The following is a 27,266-nucleotide window of genomic DNA, read 5'->3' as shown; positions in this document are numbered from 1 at the left end:
TTAGGTCACATACCCCGGGGGCAGCAAGTGCTTCAGCTGCAGCTCTGCCTCTGAGCGGGACAAGTGGATGGAGAACCTGCGGCGCACCATCCAGCCCAATAAGGTCTGAACACACATGTGCAGCACATGTTTGTCCCAGCAGCGTTCACACTGGAGCAGGGAACAGAGATCAGAATCAGATTCAACTCAATGTCTTTCCCCGTTTAGTTTGAGCCCTTAATAGTGTGTTAACCCTGGATGGGTCCTTATAGACTAGGGATGCACGATAATCATTTCTATGTGTTCGACCAAAGATAACTGATGTAGGAAAACCGATAAAACTTTTTTTTAATCAACCTCATTTTGAGAATAGAGATTTGAATTTTATTGTTATTTTGTTTATTGGTCTAAATGTGCCCAAATCGGGCTGAGCCCAGAAATATAAATCATGACACTTCATAAGTCTATAAAGCAACACCTGCCTGCTTTTAAGTTCAATAATCTAATGTCTATGGCTCACCAGGTTCAGCTTGTTCAGGTGTTTTATTGTTTGTTTTATTGTGTCATAGTCCTTATTCATTCTGCAGGTTTATTTGGGTTTCATTCTTTGAGCATCACAGGGAGAGGATGAACCCTGCAGCACTGACTGTGGCTCCATGACACAGACTGTAACGGCACCGTCTCACCTCCAGAGACAGTGAAAATAGAGAATTAAAGTTAGCAATCAGACAGTGCGCCCTGCATTGGGCTGATAACAACAACACGTGTGTGTTGCACAGACACAGACAAACTCCTCTCACTGCACAGAGCAGGACTGTCATTCTTCTTTGGTTTGATCGAGATCCTCACAAAGACAAACCTGGTTAGTGTCCATGTTAAGCATGTTAAGCATTGATGAGGGGGGGTGAAATCTTTAGAGGACGTGTTAGATTAATGTGAGAAGCCTGTAGTCTCTCCCGTGTCGTGGGGCTGTACAAAGCGTTCAAGAAGCCTGTACATGTAAACTGTTGTCTTTGCCTCTGACTCTGCCTGGGGCTGCAGGGGGCGGAGCTGGGCTCAGTCAGTGGCGTTCTCAGGGAGAGAAAATTATGTATTTTCTGATTATCTGATCAAATTATCGGTGGAAAATGTGTGTGATGTCATAATTTCTCGTTATCGGCTGATATTATGGCGCATCCCACAGTGCATTACCAAACACAACAGGTCTTTGTGCACCACACGGCTAAATAAAAGCATTATAAATGCTGTTTTAATGCACGGCTTAATCCTGATTATGGTAATCAAGAACTTTGTGTTGCTAGTGCTAGTGTCTGCTGCTTACCTTAGCTTGAGCGGTTTAATATGAAATATTTGACATTTGACCCCATAGAGAAAAATGTTTTTTTAACATATCCAACTGTGTGTAGGACAACTGCCGTCGAGAGGACACGAATCTGCGCCTGTGGATCATCGAGGCCAAAGACTTGGCTCCAAAGAAGCGTTACTTTTGTGAGCTGTGCCTGGACGATGTGCTGTATGCACGCACCACCACCAAACCCCGCATGGACAGCCTGTTCTGGGGAGAGTACTTTGAGTTCAGCGGCCTGCCCCCAGTGCACAGCATCACTGTGCACGTGTACCGCGACATGTCCGACAGCAACAAGAAGAGGAAGAAAGACAAGAATAACTATGTGGGGCTGGTGAACATCGCTGTGGGTGGCAATGGAGGCAGGCAGTTCACAGAGAGGTGGTACTCTCTGAGCACGCCCAGTCTGGTCAAAGGCAAAGGTCCTGCCCCCTCAGTCCGCATCAAGTGGCGTTTGCAGACCATCTCCATCCTGCCCATGGAGCAGTATAAGGAGTTTGCAGAGTTTGTCACCAACAATTACTCGTCGCTGTGCTCGGTGCTGGAGCCTGTCATCAGTGTCCGCAACAAGGAGGAGATGGCCTGTGCGCTGGTGCACATCCTGCAGAGCACGGCACGTGCCAAGGTGACACCTCCACACCTCCAAACCAGAGCAGCCTCACGTTTAGAACAGAAAGATGATCTAATCTGTGTGTGCAGGACTTCCTCACTGACCTGGTCATGTCCGAGGTGGACCGCTGTGCTGACCACGATGTGCTAATCTTCAGAGAGAACACTCTAGCCACCAAAGCAATCGAGGAGTACCTCAAGCTGGTGGGACAGAAGTACCTTCACGATGCTTTAGGTGAGATGCAGATGAGCTCCACACTGCAGCCCTAAGTCACTACATACAAATAGTCTCATGTCCTTGTGACAATATTTGCATTGAATAATCCGTCACGTCTTTAGTGCGACCTGTGACCTTTCCTCTTGGAAAATGGGTGTGATGCAATTGATGGAAGGGGTGTATGTGATGATTCGAGCTTTGAACCGGTCGAGGTTTTATTGAGAATCTTTTGTGGTAAACCATATGAAAGGGAATTGCTGTAGTGCAGACAGGAAGTGACGAGGCTGTGCACATGAACGGCAGTGAACTGTGGTGTAAGGGAGAGCTGGAGATGGTGAATGTTGCAGAGGTTATAGTACGCTGAGCGGGTCACTGTGTTGACAGGTTAGGACCACCGAGGATGACACCCAGACTCTTTATCTGATGAGAGGAAGAGATAATGGAGCCGTGAATGGAAATGAAGAAAGACATGATCTTGTTTTGTGTGAATTTGGTGCCTACATGGAGTTTTATTGCTGTTGAGTTTGAGGAAGTTGGAGGTGAACCAGGATTTTTGAACATTATCTTCAAAACAGTTTAGAAGAGAGGGCGGGTGGGAATGTCTGGTTTGAGGAGAAGGTAGATGATGAACAGCAGGAGACCGAGACAGATCGCTGGGGAACAGCTGTGGTGATGAGACTGTACGAGTGCTGCTAACGATGCAAGTCAAACACATTCACAGCGATTTCCAGCACCAATGAAAGCAAATTTGTTTTCAGCTTTCAAATTAAGACGTTTATGCTTCTTAAAAGTGTAGTCTGCATCGAGCTGATGAGCCTTTTCTCCTCGCTGTTGGTGCTTAGTAAGAGGGAACAGGAAGGGGTTTAGAAACGTGTCCTCCTGGTGTTGTCTGAACATTGCTGTGTTCACCAGGCGAATTCATCAAGGCCCTGTACGAGTCGGATGAGAACTGTGAGGTGGACCCCAGTCGCTGTCCCAGCAGCCAGCTGTCTGAGCACCGCAGCAACCTGAAGATGTGCTGTGAGCTAGCCTTCTGCAAGATCATCAACTCATACTGGTACTGGTCCTCTTCTGCACTCAGCTCCGGTCACTGCGAGGCACATTTTCTACATGGTTTTCGAATTTTGACGCTCAGGCTGAAGATAACGTAAAAATGAGACGATAAAAACTATAAGAAATAAATAGCTTTATAAATCCTAGTAATGGTTAAATGTGGACACAGTTGCATAAATCTGCAGCAGGTGAAAGAGTCCATATTCATGCATCATCAACAGGAACATGGACTTGTTATATAATTTCTGATATGAAATGTAGATATCACAGACCTGTTTCTGCTTAAACTCAATATGAGCTCACTATTTTTTATAGTTTAAGCTAGTCTTAGTGACAAATGATTCATGTAGTGTCACATTGGTGTTGACACTGTCACACTGTCACACTGTCTGGCTTCTGATCTGTCCAAGTTTGCACTGGTTTGGATGTTTTCCTCACAGAGCATTATCACATAAGTGTTTTCTTGTTGTTAGCTCCACATTAGCGTCACTTTTAGCACAGCTCTAACGTCCACAAAACCGTCTCCTTTCTTTCTTCCATGTGTTTCCCAAAACCACACGTCTCTTTCCTCGCTCAGACCTCTGCTCGAGTCTAATTTAGTGCACGTCTGCACTTCTCAGCCCTCGACATGATGATGCAGTGTGGAGGGGCGGCTGCTGCAAAGTGGGATTGTGGGACTCGTAGTTCTAGCAATAATGGATGCAGCTTGTGGGCCACATGTTGAACACTAAAGAGAAAATAATAAAGAGATAAGATGGTTCTGCCAGGTTATGGCGAAGTTGCTCATTTCCACCTGCAATTCCTGGACATTTGATGAAGAAATGACGAACATGCCAATAAAATACTATGTACAGATTTCAAGTATGTTACAATCACTCCAGTCATCCATTTAGTAAAACTAACATAGTCTCACTTCAGTGGGTGCTCAGTTACACGCTGCACATCATTTATACACAATATAATGTCATGTGGGAGGGTGTTCCAGAGACTTGCATTTATGGTTTGATAGGAGAATATAAAGAATTTCTATATTTGGAACACAGATGGTTTGTGGTATGAGTATTTTGTTTTTATTTAGACAAAGATACATTCCTGATTTTCCTTTAGGGAAATCATTATTTCAAACCACTTAATCCATTTTAAAGCATGTTAGCCCTAATTTAACACAGAAGAAGTCTGGGTTTAGGTCTGGTGGTACTCTGAAAGCCAATATATATGATAATGGTGTAAAAGTATTGGTGAGAACCACTAGTTTAAGGTCGTGTTCATATGTTGCTCTCTGCACGTGGGTCAGTGTGAACATGCCAGTCACAGTCTGGAGTGCATTAGAAGGGTGCTCCGAGAGTGTTTAAAACTGGTGGTCTCGAGCGGCTCGTCCCGCGCTCTGAAGCGGAGGGTTTACAATGTGAAAGGGCCGACCCAAACGTCACCGCAGTGAGAGCAAAAGCTCTAACCCTAATTTGATCAAAAAGCACTTGAATCCCGTATATATTTGCATGAATTGGTGCTGTAGAGCTGTCTGCTTTCAACTAGTGTTTTTACATTTCAAACTAAGGAAAAGGCTCGATATTCGATAAACATAGATTTTACAATGATCGTAACAAAAATATTTTTTTATGTAATAGATGTATTTTCAGCTCAAAATAGTACTTTCCTAATGTTAACCTGTGATCTTGTATTTGTACGGTTAAAGCTCAAGATCATTCTAAAACTCTTTAGGAAATTCATTTTCATTTATTTTTTTATGTGATTTTGTCAAGAAATCAGACATAAAACAATGTTATTCCTTAACACACAGAGAACACAATTCAACTTATACGATACAGAAACGTCAGACTTTTGTGTAGCATGCATGGGAGAAACCGCCGGGCCGGGTCGCCAAGGCTGTTGTAAGCAGCCTGGCGACCCTCCTTGGTCTCACAATGTTTTTTCTCTTGCAGGTTGGTTTTATTACAAATTATGAAATAGGCGGGTCACATTCTCATTGGTCAGCTTCACATCACTTGCTTTTACAACTGTCTTTCTTCCTTAGAGATGAGAGTGGATAATGTTTACCTAAACTCCCCTGGGGTGCTACACCCCCTCCCTAGGATAAACATTCCTCTGCTCCATCTTTACGATACCTTCACAAATGCAGTTTGTCACACATGCCGTTTTTCTCTTAGACTAATGATGCAGATAATATACAAATATCGTCATATCACTATTATGCAGATAATATACATCACAGAAATATAATCATATATTTACATTTTATCACAGATTTATTTCTGTATCGATACTTATACGAGTTTTAGTATCTATTACCCTCTGATTTTAACAACCCTATTTGCAACTTGCGTCTGACAAGTCAAAATGGATCAATTTAAACCAGCGGCTAAAGCCTCTGTGGCTGAGACAGCACACTGTGTGTGTCCACGCTGCTCTTTCACTTGAAGCCAGTGCAACAAAATATATCTTAAGAACAAAAAGGAAATAATTCCGGTAGTAAAATACAGTTGTTGGGACTGGTTTATGGCATAGGAGCATTAGTATTGAAATGTGGACTGTTAAGCTCCCTCAGAACATGTTTGTATGTCCCCCCCAGCGTGTTCCCGCGGGAGCTGAAGGAGGTCTTTGCTTCATGGCGACAGCAGTGCCTGGCTCGGGGTCACTCGGCTGACATCAGCAAACGTCTGGTCAGCGCGTCGCTCTTCCTGCGCTTCCTCTGCCCGGCCATCATGTCGCCCTCGCTGTTCAACCTGATGCAGGAGTACCCCGACGACCGCACAGCCCGCACCCTCACCCTCATCGCCAAAGTCATCCAGAACCTGGCCAACTTCACCAAGTATGACCACCGACTCCTGCACTCCCATTTTCTGCTTTCTTTTAGAATCAGAATCAGAATAAGCTTTATTTCCATGTCAATTAACAAAATTCACAGACATAGGAACTTGTCCTGGTGATTCATGCAGCACAAACAACAGAACAATGAATAGCTACCAGATATATAAAAAATTAGTAAGTAAAGTTAAAAATAGGCTTGATATGTACATGAATAAAATATGTAGTGCAATACAAAGTGAACAGTGCAGTGAGTGCAAAGTGCTTAGGCAGTGTTCATGAGTCCAACAGCAGAGGGAAAGAAACTGTTCTTCTGACGGGAGGTTCTGGTCCGGATGGACCGTAGCCTCCTGCCTGAGGGGAGTGGCCTCCTGCCTGAGGGGAGTGGCCTCCTGCCTGAGGGGAGTGGCCTCCTGCCTGAGGGGAGTGGCCTCCTGCCTGAGGGGAGTGGCCTCCTGTCTGAGGGGAGTGGCTCAAATGGTCTGTGTCCAGGGTGAGAAGCTGTGATCCGACCTGGATGTCCCAGAGCCCTGGAGACGTACAGGTCCTGCAGATGGGGGAGTTAGTGATGGTGAGGAGGGGGTGGGGGGCTGTGACTTTCCTGAAGTCCACGACCATCTCCACTGTCTTCTGGGTGTACCGCTGCACCAGGACACCAGCCAGTCCACTTTCCTCCTGTAGACAGACTCATCCCGTCCAAGATGAGCCTGATGAGGGTGGTTTCGTCCGCAAACTTAATTAGTTTTATGGAGTCGTGGCTGGAGTTGCAGCAGTTTTTGTACAGGGAGAAGAGCAGGGGGGGAAGTACACAGCCCTGTGGAGCTCCCGTGCTAATAGTCTGAGACATTCTTCCTTAGTCGCACTCACTGCCTATGATCCTTCAGGAAGTCAGTGCTCCCCCTGCAGGTGGAGTCAGTGGGCTCCCCCTGCAGGTGGAGTCAGTGGGCTCCCCCTGCAGGTGGAGTCAGTGCGCTCCCCCTGCAGGTGGAGTCAGTGAGCTCCCCCTGCAGGTGGAGTCAGTGCGCTCCCCCTGCAGGTGGAGTCAGTGCGCTCCCCCTGCAGGTGGAGTCAGTGCGCTCCCCCTGCAGGTGGAGTCAGGCACATTGAGCTGGGAGAGCTTGTCCTGGAGCAGAGCAGGAGGATGGTGTTGAATGCAGAGCTGAAGTCCACAAACAGGTTCCTGGCATAGTCCAGATGCTGCAGGGTGAAGTGCCAGGTTGATGGCGTCGTCTACAGACCTGTTGGCTCTGTAGGCGAAGTGCAGGGGGTCCAGCAGGGGGTCTAGCAGGGGGTCCAGCAGGGGGAAAACAACGAGCACCAAAACGCAGAGGCAGCCTTCAGCTGCACCATCTTGGATCTTGGAATCATAGCCACAATAGACGCTGCAGGTGAACAGGAAAAACATCTGCACTTTAAAACTTCTACTAAAGTTTACCTTACCTGTATATGTAAGATTTGTCATCATATAATGTTTTTATAAATTTCATGTGTAAAAAAAATACCAAAATTGCACATATTTTGGTAACATAGATTGAACAGAGACTCTGAGGGAGAGTCTCTGTTCAATCTGTTTTACATTTCTTACTTAATTTTGCCGACATATTAAATGTAAAAAGATGAAAGTTTTGAATAATCTTATTACAGTAGTTTTTATATGAACCAAATCTTAATTGAACTTTTGCATCATGTTTTGGAGTTAAACTTGTAATTTAGGTTAAAATGAAGCATTTATTTCCTTCCCTCAAACCCGGCTCTACTCAACAGTAGATGGTCGATAGTGTAATAAAGCTTCTTCAGTAACGAGCGCTGGCCTGTGTTGGTCAGGTTTGGGAACAAGGAGGAGTACATGGCCTTCATGAACGACTTCCTGGAGCACGAGTGGGCGGGGATGATGCGTTTCCTGTCGGAGATCTCAAACCCGGAGAGCCTGTCGTCCATGCCGGGCTTCGAGGGCTACATGGACCTGGGCCGAGAGCTGTCTGTGCTGCACGCGTTGCTCTGGGAGGTGGTCTCACAACTCGACAAGGTACTGGGCACAACAAGTGCTTTGCTCAAGGGCTAGAGGCAGAATGTACTCTGAGGGAGACTCTGAGGGGGAGAGACTCTGAGGGGGGAGAGACTCTGGGGGGGGAGTGACTCTGGGGGAGAGAGACTTTGAGGGGGAGAGACTCTGAGGGGAGATACACATTCTCTCTGTCACGTCCCCAGTTGTAACACTTTAAATTTGCACTTCTCATTCCCCGACTTTTGCACTTTAACCCCACCTTCCAGACTAAACCCCGCCCTCACAATGCTAAGCCCCACCCCCCTCACATGCTGAAGCATGATTTCATTTGTATGAAAAGGATTCGGCATGAAATTAGGGCTGCAACTACTAATCAAGACAAGGCCATGAAAACTGACGGATTATTATTTGGACACAGATTCTAAACACACAGAAAATAATGTTACTAGTCTTTGCTATGAAAGGTCTTCATCTAAATGTCAGGAAAGAATTAAAAAATGTCATACACAATTTGTAATTGTCTCAAGAAGTTTTCACTTGCCATATTTCAGAATTTATTACACATTTATTTGTAGGATAGAAAAATGTTTTTGACTAGTTGACTTATAGAATAGTTAGTTGCAGCCCTAACACAAAGTGAATATTGCATGTGCTTCCTTTTTTAACACAGACGCTAATATTTGTTTGACTTCATTTTCTCTTCCGTGCTGTCTGGCTGCGTCCTGACGCTCTTCCACCCACATCTTTTTTGTTAAAATGTGTTCCGTGAACCTGACACGGCGTCCTCAGGGTGACAACTCCTTCCTGCAGGCCACAGTGGCAAAGCTGGGGCCCCTGCCGAGGATCCTGGGGGACATCACCAGGAGCTTGTCTGCCCCCACGCCGGCTCCTCAGCCGCTGCAGCGCTTCCACGGGCTGAGCTCCTCCATCAGCGGGAGCCAGTCTTCAGGGCTCCACAGCATCATGGAGACAAACAGGTCACTCTCTGCTCACACTTCTGATGTTAGATATGCAACACTGAGTTTATTAGACTATATTCATGTACAATACAAACAATACTTCCATCAGTACATTTCAGCATATCCCAAAATAACATCCAGGTTCCCTTTTATAATCATTTCCAATAACAAAGTCCATTATCTTCCTAAGCCACATTAAACGGCTTCATTAACCACTCTTACATTTGTACCATTACATATAAGTACTTCCTCTGGTACAGCAGAAAGATGCTTAAAGGTCTGACAAAAATAAACTGAACAAAAAGTTCCAAAGTTTTACTTTTCTTTTCGTTATCTTAGTTTTACTAAATGCCAATATTACACCTTTAAACAGCTGTAGATCAAGATTTAAACGTGGACGTCAATGAGCTGTGCTCAGCTTAGACCCGCCCCCCGGTCTGCCCCAGTCCAGCCCTGTGTGTGTTTGTGTGTACGTGCGTGTGTGTGCGTGCGTGTGTGCGTTTGTTTGTGTGTGCGTGTGTTGTGTGTGTGTACGTGCGTGTGCGTGCGCGTGTGTGCGTGCGTGTGTTTTGTTTGTGCGTGTGTTTGTGTGTGTTTGTGTGCCTGTGTGTGTGTACTTGCGTGTTTGTGTGTGTACGTGTGTGTGTGTTTGTGTGCCTTTGCGTGTTTGTGTGTGTGTGTACGTGCGTGTGTTTGTGCGTGTGTTTGTGTGCCTGTGTGTGTGTACGTGCGTGTTTGTGTGTGCGTGTACGTGCGTGCGTGTGTGTTTGTGCGTGTCTAATTTTAGGTGTGTTAAGTGTGATGTCCAGGCTCTAACTGCTTCCTGTCCCGTCCCAGTGATGTGCACAGTGTGTTGTCCGGCGCTGAGTTGATGCCCAACGGTCGCAGCGTCTCATTGGTGGATCTTCAGGAAGCGCAGCACGGCTCCCGCATACACAGAGTGCCCTCGCAGACCTCAGTGGGAGCCCCGCCCACTGTGAGCTACTCCACCCCCCTGCCCCCACAGCAGACCAAAGCCACACCCCCTCGAGACGCCCAGCCTCAGAGCGCACCACAGGTGAGAGAGCGTCAGTGAACGGCATTCTGATGATAACCGGAATGTTCCATCACATACAAATGCCAGAGTCCAATGCCTTTTAATGAGGCTTTGGCCTGAATGTGCTCCATGAGTTGGTACCAGCCCAAACCCTCTGGTTTATTCAGAACATGTTTTTTTTGCAGGCTAATGCTAACGGCTATAGGGGCATATATATGCTCATGGAGTCTCTCCAATCTTCCCGGCCTAGCTGTTGCTAATTGATGCATGAGCATTGAACTGCTAATTATCCAGTGAGGAAAGTAAATATTTGAATACCCTGCTATTTTGCAAGTTTTCCCCAAAAAAATCCAGTTCTCACATTGTATGATTAAAAAATATATATATTTGTATGTTATTGCGGCAAATAAGTGTCTCAACAAAATCAATGATAATATTTGGTACAGAAGCCTTTGTTTACAATTAAAAGGCATAATGGACGATTTTTCGCAGATTTGAGAACTGAAGCGTGCGGATCTGCACAAGAGCATCGCGGCTAGAAGTGCATTTGTTTATTAGCGCGACGGATCGCATCACATCTCGTCTCCCGTAGATTTCCGTCTCTTCTGAGCCAGCTCGAACTTTCTTTCTCCGTCTTAATTTTGTCTTGTACACTAAGGGAACTATATTATGATAGATCCATGCGCTTAGCCACGGGGAAATGTGCTGCTCTCCTGGGGTCAAGCCGACGAGGCTGCAGGTGAGTGGTAGGTGCATTCTATTATTGATACGTGGCAGGACTAATCGACTGTCCACGAGGAAATGAGACTCAGATTTGGGCAAAAAAATCGTCCATTACGCCTTAAGTCAAATGTTTTCTTGTACTTCTTGACCAGGTTTGCACAAACTGCAGCAGGGATTCTGACCACACCTCCACACAGATCTTCTCTAGATCTGTCAGGTTTCGGGGCTGTTACTGAGCAACACAGTTTCACCTCCCTCCAAAGATTTTCTATTGGATTTATGTCATGAGACTGACTAGGCCCCTCCAGAACCTTGATATGCTTCTGGCCACTTATTTGTTCTCCTGGCTGTGTGTTTCGGGTCATTGTCATGTTGGAAGACCCAGCCACGACCCATCTTCAATGCTCTGGCTGAAGGAAGGTAGTTGTTGCCCAAATTCATGGCCCAGTTGCAGTTGTCCTGTCCCCTGTGCAGAAAAGCCCCCCAAAGCATGATGTTTCCACCCCCATGCTTCACAGTAGGGATGATGTTCTTGGGATGGTCATTGGCAAACTTCAGGCGGTCCTGCTGACTTAAGCTGGGGAACCTTCTTGTGCGATGCATGATTTTGAACCATGACGGCGTAGTGTGTTACCTTTGAAACTGTGGTCCCAGCTCTCTTCAGGTCATTGACCAGCTGTTGTATTGGGCTGATTCCTCACCTTTCTTATCATCATTGATCTCCCACAGGGTGAGATCTCGCAGTCTGAGGGAGATTGACAGTTATCTTTAGCCTCTTCCATTTTCCAACAATTGCTCCAACAGATGATCTTTCTTCACAGGCTGCTTGCCAATCGCCCGTAGCTCTTTCCAGCCTTAAGGGGGTCTAGTTTAGTCTCTGGTGTCTTCTGACAACTCTTTGGTCTTGCCCATGGCAGTAGTTGGAGTCTGACTGATTGTGGCATGGACAGGTGTCTTGATGCAACTAATGAGCTCAAACTGGTGCTACTCATTTAGATGAATAAGTGGAGCAGAGGTGGACTTTTTAAAGGCAGACCAACATGTCTTTGACAGGCAGAATTCTTGCTGATTGGCAGATACTGATTTTCAGCAATAAAATACAAATAAATTATCTCAAAATCATACAATGTGTACTCCTCCTTGAGCCGACACTCCTCCTTGAGCCGACACCTTAACGTGGTGGAGGGGTTTGAGTGCCCGAATGATCCCGGGAGCTATGTTGTCGGGGGCTTCATGCCCCTGGTAGGGTCTCCCAAGGCAAACAGGTCCTAGGTGACGGGTCAGACAAAGATCGGTTCAGAAGCCTCTTATGACGACGACACAATCAAGGCAGTTCACGTCGCCCGGATCGGCGTCACCGGGGCCCCATCCTGGAGCCAGGCCTGGGATGGGTGCTCCATGGCGAGCGCCTGGTGGCCGGGTCTTACCCCACGGGGCCCGGCCGGGCACAGCCCGAAAGAGCGACGTGGGGCCGCCCTCCCGTGGGCCCACCACCCGCAGGAGGATCCATAGGGGGCCGGTGCAGAGAGATCTGGGCGGCAGTCGACGGCAGGGGCCTCGGCGACCAGATCTCCGGACACAGAGACTAACTCTGGGGACATGGAATGTCACCTCGCTGGGGGGGAAAGAGCCTGAGCTTGTGCGGGAGGTTGAGCGATACCGACTAGATATAGTCGGCCTCACCTCCACGCACAGTTTGGGCTCTGGAACCCATCTCCTCGAGAGGGGCTGGACGCTCCACTTCTCTGGTGTTGCCCGCGGGGAGAGGCGGCGGGCTGGTGTGGGCTTGCTGATAGCCCCTCAGCTCAGCCGCCACGTGTTGGAGTTTACCCCGGTGAACGAGAGGGTCGCGTCCCTCCGCCTTCGGGTGGGGGACAGGTCTCTCACTGTTGTGGCGGCCTACGGGCCGAACAGCAGTGCAGAGTACCCGGCCTTCTTGGAGTCCTTGGGAGGGGTACTGGACAGTGCACCGACCGGGGACTCCGTTGTTCTACTGGGGGACTTCAACGCCCACGTGGGCAATGACAGTGACACCTGGAGAGGGGTGATCGGGAAGAACGGCTTCCCCGATCTGAACCCGAGCGGTGTTCAGTTATTAGACTTCTGTGCTAGCCACGGATTGTCCATAACGAACACCATGTTCAAGCACAAGGGTGTCCATCAGTGCACGTGGCACCAGGACACCCTAGGCCGGAGGTCAATGATCGACTTAGTTGTCGTGTCATCAGACCTCCGGCCGCGTGTCTTGGACACTCGGGTGAAGAGAGGGGCAGAGTTGTCAACCGATCACCACCTGGTGGTGAGTTGGATCCGCTGGCGGAGGAGGAAGCCGGACAGACTTGGCAGACCCAAGCGCATTGTGAGGGTCTGTTGGGAACGTCTAGTGGAGCCCTCTGTCAGTAGGGTATTCAACTCGCACCTCCGGGAGAGCTTCTCCCATGTCCCGGGGGAGGCTGGGGACATTGAGTCCGAGTGGACCATGTTCTCCGCCTCCATTGTTGATGCGGCTGCTCGGAGCTGTGGTCGCAAGGTCTCCGGTGCCTGTCGTGGCGGCAACCCCCGAACCCGGTGGTGGACACCGGAAGTAAGGGATGCCGTCAGACTAAAGAAGGAGGCCTATCAGGCCACTCTGGCTTGTAGGTCTCCGGAGGTCATCGACGGGTATCGGCAGGCCAAGCGAGCCGCGGCTCGTGCTGTCGCAGAGGCAAAAACCCGGGCCTGGGAGGAGTTCGGGGAGGCCATGGAGGAGGACTATCGGTCGGCACCAAAGAAATTCTGGCAAACCGTCCGGCGCCTCAGGAAGGGGAAGCAGTGTCTCACAAACACCGTTTACGGTGCGGGTGGAGGCCTGCTGACCCCGACTGGGGATGTCGTCGGACGGTGGAAGGAATACTTTGAGGATCTCCTTAATCCCTCAGTCACGTCTTCTGAAGAGGAAGTAGAGACCGGGGACTCGGAGGCTGGCTCATCCATCACCCAAGCTGAAGTCACTGAGGTTGTCCGCAAACTCCTCGGTGGCAGGGCTCCGGGGGTGGATGAGATCCGCCCTGAGTACCTAAAGTATCTGGATGTTGTAGGACTGTCTTGGTTGACACGTCTCTGCAACATCGCGTGGCGTTCGGGGACCGTGCCTCTGGACTGGCAGACCGGGGTGGTGGTCCCTCTGTTCAAGAAGGGGGACCGGAGGGTGTGTTCCAACTACAGAGGGATCACACTCCTCAGCCTCCCGGGTAAGGTCTATTCCAAGGTACTGGAGAGGAGAATCCGACCGATAGTCGAACCTCGGATTCAGGAGGAGCAGAGTGGTTTTCGTCCCGGTCGTGGAACACTGGACCAGCTCTATACCCTCCATCGGGTGCTCGAGGGTTCATGGGAGTTTGCCCAACCAGTCCACATGTGCTTTGTGGATCTGGAGAAGGCTTTTGACCGTGTCCCTCGGGGTGTCCTTTGGGGGGTGCTCCGGGAGTACGGGGTCCGGGGCCCTTTGCTCAGGGCTGTCCGGTCCCTGTATGACCGGAGCAGGAGCTGTGTTCGCATTGCCGGCAGTAAGTCAGACCTGTTCCCAGTGCATGTTGGACTCCGCCAGGGCTGCCCTGTGTCACCGGTTCTGTTCATAATTTTTATGGACAGAATTTCTAGGCGCAGTCAGGGGTCGGAGGGGGTCCGGTTTGGGGACCACAGGATCTCATCTCTGCTGTTTGCAGACGATGTTGTCCTGATGGCTCCATCAAACCCGGACCTGCAACATGCACTGGGACGGTTTGCAGCCGAGTGTGAAGCGGCTGGGATGAGAATCAGCACCTCCAAATCCGAGGCCATGGTTCTCGACCGGAAAAAGGTGGCTTGCCCTCTCCAGGTGGGTGGGGTGTCCTTGCCCCAAGTGGAGGAGTTCAAGTATCTCGGGGTCTTGTTCACGAGTGAGGGAAGGATGGAGCGTGAGATCGACAGGCGGATCGGTGCAGCGGCTGCAGTGATGCAGTCGCTGCATCGGACCGTTGTGGTAAAGAGGGAGCTGAGCCGAAAGGCAAAGCTCTCTGTTTACCGGTCGGTCTACGTTCCTACCCTCACCTATGGTCATGAGCTTTGGGTAGTGACCGAAAGAACAAGATCGCGGATACAAGCGGTCGAAATGAGTTTCCTCCGCCGGGTGGCTGGGCGCTCCCTTAGAGATAAGGTGAGGAGCTCGGCCACACGGGGGGAGCTCGGAGTAGAGCCGCTGCTCCTCCACGTCGAGAGGAGCCAGCTGAGGTGGCTCGGGCATCTGTTCCGGATGCCTCCTGGGCGCCTCCCTCGGGAGGTGTTTCAGGCATGTCCCACCGGGAAGAGGCCCCGGGGAAGACCCAGGACACGCTGGAGAGACTATGTCTCTCGGCTGGCCTGGGAACGCCTCGGGATCCCCCCGGAGGAGTTAGAGGAAGTGTCTGGGGAGAAGGAAGGCTGGGAGTCCCTGCTCAGACTGCTGCCCCCTCGACCCGGCCCCGGATAAAGCGGCAGAAGATGGATGGATGGCATACAATGTGATTCCTGGAGGTCTCTCACAGTGGAAATGCACCTACGATGAAAATTTCCGACTCCTCCTTGATTTCCAAGTGGGAGAAGTTGCAAAATCGCAGGGTGTCCAGATACTTCTGAGTGCTCAATTCAATAATAATGTAAAGAATGATGATCTGTGTGTGTGTGTGTGTGGGCTGTTCAGGTGCGGCGCCCCCTACAGCCCTCTCTGAGCCAGCAGCGCAGTCTCCAGGCCCTGTCCTTCCAGAACCCCGTGTACCACCTGTCCAACCTGTCCCAGCGCACCAGCCCCCCACACTCCAGCTCTGACAACCTGAGCACCCAGAGCTCTCAGCACAGCTCCCGACACAGCCCTTGGGACGAGGCGGGCAGCCAGTGTTCAACACCCAGAGGTGGCCCCGCCTCACCAGACACGCCCCTGTCCACTGCTGTGGCCGTCCCCCGACAGAGCACCACAGCAGGCACCGCACACATCATCAAGGTGAGCGCTAACTGTGGTAAAGTGCACATGACAGGCTTTTGTCTTCTCATTTGACTCGAGTTGGTGTGACAATGGGGATTTTCTCCTCAAGAACAGCTCAAAACACAACTGAAACTTAAACTTCAGCATAATCCTCGTGCTTTGTCCAGATAAGAGAGGAATCTCACAGCATGTCGAGCGGTCAAGCGTCTGCGTCACGGCCTGGCCTGAAGAGAGCTGCTGCCTTCAGCTGTGCCTTGTGTTCATTAGTTTGCACATTGGTTTTGAGTTCTAACTGAACAGTCCACATCAAAGATTTAACACGGTTATACATTTAAAAAAACAAAAAATATGCCTATAAACGTGACCAGAAAGAAACTCAAACATGTGACCAGAAAGTGGGCGGATTGAGTTGAGTGGGTCCAGCGTCCTCCTGTCCTTCTGAGGGAGTCACTCTCTCCTTCACTCTGGAACTCCTCCAGGTTTCTACTTTTTCCCCGAGGAGGTTTTTTGTTGTTTTTCCTGGCTGAGAAGGAGGGTCTATGGACAGGGGACGCTGGGACATTTGTCTATGGACAGGGGACGCTGGGACATTTGTCTATGGACAGGGGACCCTGGGACATTTGTCTAAGGACAGAGGACCCTGGGACATTTGTCTATGGACAGGGGACGCTGGGACATTTGTCTAAGGACAGGGGACCCTGGGACATTTGCCCCTCGAGGAAACTGCTGTTGTGATTTTGGACGTTACAAAATAAATGTAATTGAATTGAAAGAAATGTAAACATGAGACAGGGAAACGGAATACTTAAAATAACGGTGTAATGTCCCTTTTTCTCTTTTAGTTTTCTCTCTTTTACAAACCCGACTAGCATACGGCGCTATCCTCAGCTAACAGCGCTCTCCTCAGCTAACAGAGCTCTCCTCAGCTAACAGCGCTCTCCTCAGCTAACAGGGCTATCCTCCGCTAACAGCGCTCTCCTCAGCTAACAGGGCTATCCTCCGCTAACAGCGCTCTTCTCAGCTAACAGGGCTATCCTCAGCTAACATGGCTGTCCTCAGCTAACAGGGCTATCCTCAGCTAACAGCGCTCTCCTCGGCTAACAGGGCTATCCTCAGCTAACAGCGCTCTCCTCAGCTAACAGGGCTATCCTCAGCTAACATGGCTGTCCTCAGCTAACAGGGCTATCCTCAGCTAACAGGGCTATCCTCAGCTAACAGCGCTCTCCTCAGCTAACAGCGCTCTCCTCAGCTAACAGGGCTATCCTCCGCTAACAGCGCTCTCCTCAGCTAACAGGGCTATCTTCAGCTAACAGCGCTCTCCTCAGCTAACAGGGCTATCCTCAGCTAACATGGCTGTCCTCAGCTAACAGGGCTATCCTCAGCTAACAGCGCTCTCCTCAGCTAGCAGGGCTATCCTCCGCTAACATGGCTGTCCTCAGCTAACAGGGCTCTCCTCAGCTAACAGCGCTCTCCTCAGCTAACAGGGCTATCCTCAGCTAACATGGCTGTCCTCAGCTAACAGGGCTATCCTCAGCTAACAGCGCTCTCCTCAGCTAACAGGGCTATCCTCAGCTAACATGGCTGTCCTCAGCTAACATGGCTGTCCTCAGCTAACAGCGCTATCCTCAGCTAACAGGGCTATCCTCAGCTAACATGGCTGTCCTCAGCTAACAGCGCTATCCTCAGCTAACAGGGCTATCCTCAGCTAACAGGGCTATCCTCAGCTAACAGCGCTATCCTCAGCTAACAGCGCTATCCTCAGCTAACAGGGCTATCCTCTGCTAACAGGGCTATCCTCAGCTAACATGGCTGTCCTCAGCTAACATGGCTGTCCTCAGCTAACAGCGCTATCCTCAGCTAACAGGGCTATCCTCAGCTAACAGGGCTATCCTCAGCTAACAGGGCTATCCTCAGCTAACAGGGCTATCCTCAGCTAACAGGGCTATCCTCAGCTAACAGCGCTATCCTCTGCTAACAGCGCTATCCTCAGCTAACAGGGCTATCCTCAGCTAACAGGGCTATCCTCAGCTAACAGGGCTATCCTCAGCTAACAGGGCTATCCTCAGCTAACAGGGCTATCCTCAGCTAACAGGGCTGTCCTCACCTAACAGCGCTATCCTCAGCTAACAGCGCTGTCCTCAGCTAACATGGCTGTCCTCAGCTAACATGGCTGTCCTCAGCTAACAGCGCTGTCCTCAGCTAACGGCGCTGTCCTCAGCTAACGGCGCTGTCCTCAGCTAACGGCGCTGTCCTCAGCTAACGGGGCTATCCTCAGCTAACAGCGCTATTCTCAGCTAACAGGGCTATCCTCAGCTAACAGCGCTATCCTCTGCTAACAGGGCTATCCTCAGCTAACAGCGCTATTCTCAGCTAACAGGGCTATCCTCAGCTAACAGGGAATAAGATTTTCTACACGGAGCCTGGAGCCTAGAGCCAGATATTCACTCAAACTGCTGTGACTAATGGTGTGAACCATCGCACGTGTGACTGACATGTATATGACTTTAAATTCCTCCCTTCTTGTGTGACCTCCATGACTCGTACAAGAAGAAGAAAAAAAGTGCAGCAGGCTTTAAACATCAATTCAACAAAATGTGCTTTTATATCAAATAAATACAGTCTGTGACAGAGTTTTTGCCCAGTGTACAACCTGCTCTTACAATCAGGAAATAAAACGATGAAGCTTTCATATAAACTTCAAAGCATTAGTAAAGTTATGTGTGTTGTTGTCAGGTGGAGCAGCAGAGCAGAGGAGGCTCCCGCACGCCCAAGGCCCCGCCTCACAGCGCCTCCTTAAGGAGCAGCAGCAGCACCAGCACGGAGCCCACAGCACCTGGACCTGCCCTGAACCCTGCCCTGAACCCTGCCCTGAACCCTGCCCTGAACCCTGCCCTGAACCCTGCCCTGAACCCTGCCCTGAACCCTGCCCTGAACCCTGCCCTGAACCCATCACCACAGCCCCCCTGCCCCAGCGACAGCATAGCCCCGCCCCGAGGCAAAGCACTGCAGCAGGTGAGCCAACAGGTGAGTAGTGATGTACTGTAAAGGATTTATCGATACTGCTTATGGATCCAGTATTTTAACTGTTCTCTTACCGGTACTTTTACCCATTCCCGCCCACATCCCCGCTCCCATCCCCGCCCACATCCCCGCCGACATCCCCGCTCCCATCCCCGCTCCCATCCCCGCCCACATCCCCGCTCCCATCTACGCTCCCATTCCCGCCCACATCCATGCCCTCATCCCTGCTCCCATTCCCGCCCACATCCCCGCTCCCATCCCCGCTCCCATCTACGCTCCCATTCCCGCCCACATCCCCGCTCCCATCTACGCTCCCATTCCCGCCCACATCCCTGTTCGTGCTCGTAAACAGAATCCACAAAAAATCCTTTTAGACACTTTAACACAAACACAAAGTGGCTTGTGACTCCACTGAGCGTCGTGCTTTAGTTTCCATAGTTACAGACTCTGGATGATACACATTGTATTGGTAACACTGCTTTATCTGTTCATCTTTCTTCTTCCAATTGAGCCATTCAAGTGACACTCTTCCTCTTGAGAAGGCTTCAGTCTGTCACTGCCTCTGAAGAGTGTGTTGTGTTCAGGCGTCTCCAGTGGAGCCTGTTGCCGTGGCGATGTCCCCGGTGGACCGCACAGCCGCCTGGGTCCTGAACAACGGACAGTACGAGGAAGAGGAAGAAGAGGAGGAGGGGAGGAGCCCAGAGCACAGCGCATCTGAGAAGGTTCCTGTTCCCACCTCACAAACTATATAGAAGTGCTCACGGCAAGCACTGTCCTGACAAAGACTAGACCAAGCTCTAGAGACGGGTCCCTGAGGGCCCCAGAGATGATGCTAATCCAACTCTTACTTTTGATAACTTTTTGGTAACTTTAGGTCTTATGTCTAGGGATGTGGGCGGGTTTGGCTCTGGAGCCTCAGTTACAGGACAATACAGACAATACCGAAATCAATCTTTTGAGTAAACTAATGAAACGCTGTTGTAACGAGGTGTAGAGCTCATTAAAGTGGATTTAGCACGCTCTGTCCCGGGCCGCGGCCCCCAGTCTGTCCCGGGTCGCGGCCCCGAGTCTGTCCCGGGCTGCGGCTTCTTTCGTTTGTGCTCATTTGATTGTGTTTTCCCTGCTGCAGTATGAGCTGGAGATCTCGTCCCTGAAAGAGCGCCTGCGTCTGTCCGGTCGGCGTGTGGAGGAGTATGAGCGCCGCCTGCTGGCCCAGGAGCAGCACATGCACACAGTCCTGAGCGAGTACCAGAGCCGCCTGGAGGACAGCCAGGAGCAGCTGAGGAGGCAGACGCAGGAGAAGGATGGACAGATGAAGAGCGTCATGTGCAGGTGAGGGGCGCCAGGTGCGGGCGAGGGGCGCCAGGTGCGGGCGAGGGGCGCCAGGTGCGGACGAGGCGAGGGGCTCCAGGTGCGGGCGAGGCGAGGGGCTCCAGGTGCGGGCGAGGCGAGGGGCTCCAGGTGCGGACGAGGCGAGGGGCTCCAGGTGCGGGCGAGGCGAGGGGCTCCAGGTGCGGGCGAGGCGAGGGGCTCCAGGTGCGGGCGAGGCGAGGGGCTCCAGGTGCGGGCGAGGCGAGGGGCTCCAGGTGCGGGCGAGGCGAGGGGCTCCAGGTGCGGACGAGGCGCTCCAGGTGCGGGCGAGGCGAGGGGCTCCAGGTGCGGGCGAGGCGAGGGGCTCCAGGTGCGGGCGAGGCGAGGGGCTCCAGGTGCGGGCGAGGCGAGGCGCGCCAGGTGCGGGCGAGGCGAGGGGCTCCAGGTGCGGACGAGGCGAGGGGCTCCAGGTGCGGGCGAGGCGAGGGGCTCCAGGTGCGGGCGAGGCGAGGGGCTCCAGGTGCGGGCGAGGCGAGGCGCGCCAGGTGCGGGCGAGGCGCGGCGCGCCAGGTGCGGGCGAGGCGAGGCGCGCCAGGTGCGGGCGAGGCGAGGCGAGGCGCGCCAGGTGCGGGCGAGGCGAGGCGCGCCAGGTGCGGGCGAGGCGAGGCGCGCCAGGTGCGGGCGAGGCGACGCGCGCCAGGTGCGGGCGAGGCGACGCGCGCCAGGTGCGGGCGAGGCGACGCGCGCCAGGTGCGGGCGAGGCGACGCGCGCCAGGTGCGGGCGGGGCGAGGGGCGCCAAGTGCGGGCGGGGCGAGGGGCGCCAGGTGCGGGCGGGGCGAGGGGCGCCAGGTGCGGGCGGGGCGAGGGGCGCCAGGTGCGGGCGGGGCGAGGGGCGCCAGGTGCGGGCGGGGCGAGGGGCGCCAGGTGCGGGCGGGGCGAGGGGCGCCAGGTGCGGGCGGGGCGAGGGGCGCCAGGTGCGGGCGGGGCGAGGCGAGGCGCGCCAGGTGCGGGCGAGGCGACGCGCGCCAGGTGCGGGCGAGGCGACGCGCGCCAGGTGCGGGCGAGGCGAGGGGCGCCAGGTGCGGGCGGGGCGAGGGGCGCCAGGTGCGGGCGGGGCGAGGGGCGCCAGGTGCGGGCGGGGCGAGGGGCGCCAGGTGCGGGCGGGGCGAGGGGCGCCAGGTGCGGGCGGGGCGAGGGGCGCCAGGTGCGGGCGGGGCGAGGGGCGCCAGGTGCGGGCGGGGCGAGGGGCGCCAGGTGCGGGCGGGGCGAGGGGCGCCAGGTGCGGGCGGGGCGAGGGGCGCCAGGTGCGGGCGGGGCGAGGGGCGCCAGGTGCGGGCGGGGCGAGGGGCGCCAGGTGCGGGCGGCGCCAGGCGAGGCGAGGGGCGCCAGGTGCGGGCGAGGGGCGCCAGGTGCGGGCGAGGCAACGGGTGCGGGCGATGGGTCGGCACTAGTCCAATAGACGGAATCGTGACTAAAGTTCCTGAATCCAACATGGCGGCGACCGAGACGGTTCTGCTGATTCAGGCAATAATTTTCTCTCTTGGGTCTGAAGTGTTCCTGCCCCAGAGTCTGAAGTGTTTACTGCAGGACGTGCAGTAAACTGTCTGAGCCTGGCATATGTGCTGTTGCCTGGACCACCGTTGCTGGAGATTTTTTTGAAAGATATATCCAAAAACAGAAATTCACAAATGTTTCTTTTTATTATTAGTTTTGGATATTTGCCACAAAAAGGTGAAAATAATGTCAAGGAAATATGTCACTTTTGTTTATTTCTGCTGACGGCGATTGTCATAGTTACGATGTTGTAGTGTAGCAGTTGTCATGGGTTTGGTCTGAGCACCAGTGGTGATGGAACTGCTCCAGAGCAGAGTCCAGTGTGCGGGTCAGTCATGTCCAATGAGGGCCAGTGTTGTGTTGTCACGGGAACACAAACTACTATTGGAACAAAGTATGAAATACTCAATTTAGACTTGTGTGTATACGTGTGTACGTGTGTGTACACGTGTGTACTTATGTACGTGTGTGTACGTGTGTGTACACGTGTGTACTTGTGTGTACACATCTGTACTTGTGTGTACATGTGTGTACTTGTGTGTACATGTACATGTGTGTACGTGTGTGTGTACATGTGTGTACGTGTGTGTACACATGTGTGTACATGTGTGTACGTGTGTGTACATGTGTGTACATGTCTGTACATGTGTGTACATGTGTGTACTTGTGTGTACTTGTGTGTACGTGTACATGTGTGTACTTGTGTGTACATGTCTGTACTTGTGTGTACTTGTGTGTACATGTACATGTGTGTACTTGTGTGTACTTGTGTGTACTTGTGTGTACATGTACATGTGTGTACTTGTGTGTACTTGTGTGTACATGTACTTGTGTGTACTTGTGTGTACTTGTGTGTACATGTTTGTACATGTACATGTGTGTACTTGTGTGTACTTGTGTGTACTTGTGTGTACTTGTGTGTACTTGTGTGTACATGTGTGTACATGTACATGTGTGTACATGTGTGTACATGTACATGTGTGTACTTGTGTGTACTTGTGTGTACATGTGTGTACTTGTGTGTACTTGTGTGTACTTGTGTGTACATGTGTGTACATGTGTGTACATGTGTGTACATGTACATGTGTGTACTTGTGTGTACATGTGTGTACATGTACATGTGTGTACTTGTGTGTACATGTACATGTGTGTACTTGTGTGTACATGTGTGTACATGTACATGTGTGTACTTGTGTGTACATGTGTGTACATGTACATGTGTGTACTTGTGTGTACAGGCTGATGGCGGTGGAGGAGGATCTCCGCAGGGACCATGCAGAGATGCAGGCCGTGATCGAGGCCAAGCAGAAGATCATCGACGCACAGGTAAAAACACACCTGTCACACACCTGTCACACACCTGTCACACACCTGTCACACACCTGTCACACACCTGTCACACACCTGTCACACACCTGTCACACACCTGTCACACACATGTCGCCCTCTTCCTCTTCCATGATTTTACTAGATTGAAAATGGAAGAAACGCTTGTTTTTATTTGAGTCCATTTCCAGAGTAAAGTCTGAAACTCATCCTGTCCCATCATGCACTGCACACACACGGCCTGTCCACTTGGATCTAGCCAAATACAGGTGGCGCCTCCTACTGGAGAAATGCTGCCGGTCATAATCTTTCATTATTAAAACACAACTGATGCAGAGAGTAACAACCATGTGGAAAGACGAATCTCGTGGTTATAGATGAGATGTCAGTGTGTTAGAGAAGCAGAAGCTAATGTACTCAAGATCTGAGAGTGTTTGGGACGAGCTGGAGGAGGTTTTGTGCAGTGGTCACTCTCTCCATCATCAATACCGGGTCAGCTGGGGGTCAGAAGGCGGTCCTAACACACATTAGAGCCTGTGGCCCCTCTTTCTGGACAGGCCGTGTCCGAGCAGTCAAAATGAAACCTGTGCTGAAAACTCTGACCTTCTCGTCTCTCCTGTGGGGTCAGGAGAAGCGCATCCTCTCTCTGGACGCCGCCAACTCTCGCCTGATCTCGGCCCTGACTCAGGTCAAGGAGCGTTACACGTCCTCCACGTCCCACCTACGCCACAACGGCCTGGCCCCGCCCAGCCCCAGCAAACTGTCCATCACCGAGAGCGGAGAGTTCAAGAGCAGCGGCTGAACCACATATGACACACACACACACACACACACACAGACACACACAGAGACACACACACAGAGACACACACACACACAGAGACACACACACACAGAGACACACAGAGACACACACACAGACACACACAGAGACACACACACAGAGACACACACACACACAGAGACACACACACACAGAGACACACACACACAGAGACACACACACACAGAGACACACACACAGAGACACACACACACAGAGACACACACACACACACACACACACACACACAGACACACACAGAGACACATACACACACACACAGACACACACAGAGACACACACACAGAGACACACACACACACACACAGAGACACACACACACACACACACACAGAGACACACACACACACAGAGACACACACACACACACACACACAGAGACACACATACACACACATACACACAGAGACACACACACACACAGAGACACACACACACACACACACACAGAGACACACACAGAGACACACACACAGAGACACACAGAGAGACACACACACACAGAGACACACATACACACAGAGACACACACACACACACAGAGACACACACACACAGAGACACACACACACACACAGAGACACACACACACACAGAGACACACACACACACACAGAGACACACACACACACAGAGACACACACACAGAGACACACAGAGAGACACACACACACAGAGACACACATACACACAGAGACACACACAGAGACACACACACACAGAGACACACACACACACAGAGAGACACACACACACACAGAGAGACACACACACACACAGAGACACACACACACAGAGACACACACACACAGAGACACACATACACACAGAGACACACACACACACAGAGACACACACACACACACAGAGACACACACACACACATACAGACACTCACGCACGCACACACACGCACACAGAGACACACACACACTCACACACAGAGACACACACACACAGAGACACACAGAGACACACACACAGAGACACACAGACACACACAGACACACACACACACACACAGAGACACACACACACAGACACACACACACTCACACACACACACACACACACAGAGACACACACACAGAGACTCACACACAGAGACACACACACACAGAGACACACAGACACACACACACACACACAGAGACACACACACACAGACACACACACACACACACAGAGACACACACACACAGAGACACACACACACACACAGAGACACACACACACACACACAGAGACACACACACACACACACAGAGACACACACACACACACAGAGACACACACACACACACACAGAGACACAGACACACACACACACACACAGACACACACACACAGACACACACACACAGGGACACACACACACACACAGAGACACACACACAGACACACACACACACACACACGTTTCTAAAGACATTCAATTGCTGTTTTTTTTTTCTTTTTTTAAAGGTTTCTAATGTTAATTTATTGTTTTATTTGCTGTTGCAAAACTACTGATGTTTGTGCTGTTCTGTTGTTAATAAAAGCTGCTTGTGAACATTTCCTGCCTGGTCAGTTCTACGTTTGGTTTAAAAAGACTTATTTTACACATCGTTAAGACGACTGACCGGCTGTGAAGTCCAGTCGTTCTGCAAGAAGAGAAGCAAGGACTTGGTTTGGTGGAGTTTATTTAAGATAAGATAATCCTTTATTGTACACACATGGGGAAATTTCATTGTTGCAACGCAGGTAGATACTGAGGTAGATACAGAAGAACAGAACAGATCACTTATAGGAAGTTTGAAAAACACTCTCAGTAGAAGATCTCCTATAAAGAAAAACTCCCATAGACAAATAAATAAATACATAAATACCATTGCATGTGATCACGACAGTAATTGCACATATGAATAATTCATATGTGCAATTACTGTGAAACACATGGTTAAATCAGTATTGCGAGTGTTCAGGACTAACAGTGTTTGTTATACAGTCTGACAGCAGCAGGAAGGAAAGACCTGTGAAACCTCTCCCTCACACAGCGAGGTTGGATCAGTCTGTCTCTGAAGCTGCTCTCCAGAGTGGACAGAGTGTCCTGCAGGGGGCGACACTCATGGTCCAGCATAGATGTGAATCTAGCCAGGACCCTTCTGTCCCCCACCTCCTGCACCGAGTCCAGAGCACAGCCCAGGACGGAGCTGGACTTCTTAAAGACTTTGTCCAGCTTCTTCCTCTCCCTCTCTGTGATGCTGCTGCTCCAGCAGGCCACACCTACAGGAGCTGATGCCACCACAGAGTCAGAGAAGGTTTTCAGGAGTGGCCCTGTCACTCCAAAAGACCTGAGTCTCATGAGGTAGAGCCGACTCTGGCTCTTCCTGTACAGTGCGTCTGTGTTATGAGTCCAGTTCAGTTTGTGGTTCAGATGAACACCCAGGTCCTTGTATGAGTCCACTCTCTCAATGTCCCGTCCCTGGATGTTCACTGGTGAGGGGGCAGTGGGGTGGCCTCTGTGGAAGTCCACCACCATCTCCTTGGTCTTCCCCGCGTTGATGAGGAGGTGGTTCCGCTGACACCAGTCCACAAAGTCCTGTACCAGTCCAGTCCCCTGCATCATCGTCGTCTGTGATGAGTCCGATGATGGCGGAGTGGTCAGAGAACTTCTGCAGGACACAGCTGTCCGTGTCGTGTCTGAGGTCTGCAGTGTAGAGGGTGAAGAGAAAGGGCGCGAGGACCAGAGGCGGAGCCAGACATTCTAAACATCCGGGGGTTAGCACAAAAAGAAAGGGGTTCATTCTGGCCAATATGATGTGGTTTTAGTGCAGTTACAGACAGTAACCCTCCAAAGGCAGAGACAGCGTTCTGAGAGAGCTCCTCCCTCCAAAAAACGTTGAACTTCAGTTAAATGATAGAAAAGGCCAAATTGGTCAGATTGCGTGACGTGCTGTAAACACCGCCCACTTTCTACATGCAGCCAATCATGCATCAGTTCAACAAAAATAACCAATGAAAAGAGTAAAGGGAGTTGAAGCCTGCTTGATTTGAACCCTAGTCCCCTGCGTCCCAACCCAATGCTCTGCCTGCTGCGCTAACCACTTAGTGACGTCATGATGTATTTCTATGTATTATGGACTGAGCTGTGACCTCGGGTCTCGGTCTGGGTCTCGTTGGATTTAGTCCCGATACGATCTCGTGCTAACCATTTTCTGACAGTTTTAAACAATCATTTAACAGAATAAAGGTGTTTTCTGGTGTTATAAATCAGAACTACTGTGACATTTATCTGATCCTGTTTACATTATGGTTGCTAGGTAACATGTGAAATGAGCTCCATCTGTCACATGTGACGCTCATGTCCAACCAGGAAGTAGCATCAAACTAGAACTAGTCAAACTGAGGAAAAATAGGCAGTAAAATGTTCTGATCATAAATGAACGACTGGAACGAGGCTCGAGCTCGGAACGTTCGAATCCTCGAGTTCTAAAAACGTTCAT

General features: G+C 51.1%; 1 protein-coding gene across 3 annotated transcripts in view; it reads left to right on the top strand.

Annotated features, from left to right (window-relative positions):
• Window positions 1-25,338, top strand: part of rasal2 (RAS protein activator like 2) — a 60,020-nt gene extending 34,682 nt beyond the window's left edge. Inside the window, exons 7-20 of one of the 3 annotated variants that reach the window (XM_072441910.1) lie at window positions 5-103; window positions 1,386-1,949; window positions 2,024-2,168; window positions 3,063-3,207; window positions 5,791-6,030; window positions 7,851-8,052; window positions 8,842-9,008; window positions 9,828-10,047; window positions 15,446-15,742; window positions 18,458-18,748; window positions 19,330-19,467; window positions 19,875-20,077; window positions 22,850-22,937; window positions 23,566-25,338. In XM_072441910.1, coding sequence (XP_072298011.1) covers window positions 5-103; window positions 1,386-1,949; window positions 2,024-2,168; window positions 3,063-3,207; window positions 5,791-6,030; window positions 7,851-8,052; window positions 8,842-9,008; window positions 9,828-10,047; window positions 15,446-15,742; window positions 18,458-18,748; window positions 19,330-19,467; window positions 19,875-20,077; window positions 22,850-22,937; window positions 23,566-23,739 — 2,973 coding nt within the window. In that variant the 3' untranslated portion in view covers window positions 23,740-25,338. Of the gene's footprint in view, window positions 1-4; window positions 104-1,385; window positions 1,950-2,023; window positions 2,169-3,062; window positions 3,208-5,790; window positions 6,031-7,850; window positions 8,053-8,820; window positions 9,009-9,827; window positions 10,048-15,445; window positions 15,743-18,457; window positions 18,749-19,329; window positions 19,468-19,874; window positions 20,078-22,849; window positions 22,938-23,565 lie in introns of all 3 variants that reach the window. The other 2 variants (XM_072441909.1, XM_072441908.1) reach the window with 2 other exon arrangements.
• The last annotated feature ends 1,928 nt before the right edge of the window (window positions 25,339-27,266 follow it).

This window comes from Eucyclogobius newberryi, unplaced genomic scaffold, assembly GCF_026437365.1.
Source record: "Eucyclogobius newberryi isolate DKJ021-1_F unplaced genomic scaffold, fEucNew1.0.hap1 SCAF_12, whole genome shotgun sequence".
Lineage (NCBI taxonomy): Eukaryota > Metazoa > Chordata > Actinopteri > Gobiiformes > Gobiidae > Eucyclogobius > Eucyclogobius newberryi.
Note: the sequence above shows the minus strand (reverse complement) of the source record. Positions and strands in the feature narration are given on the sequence as shown.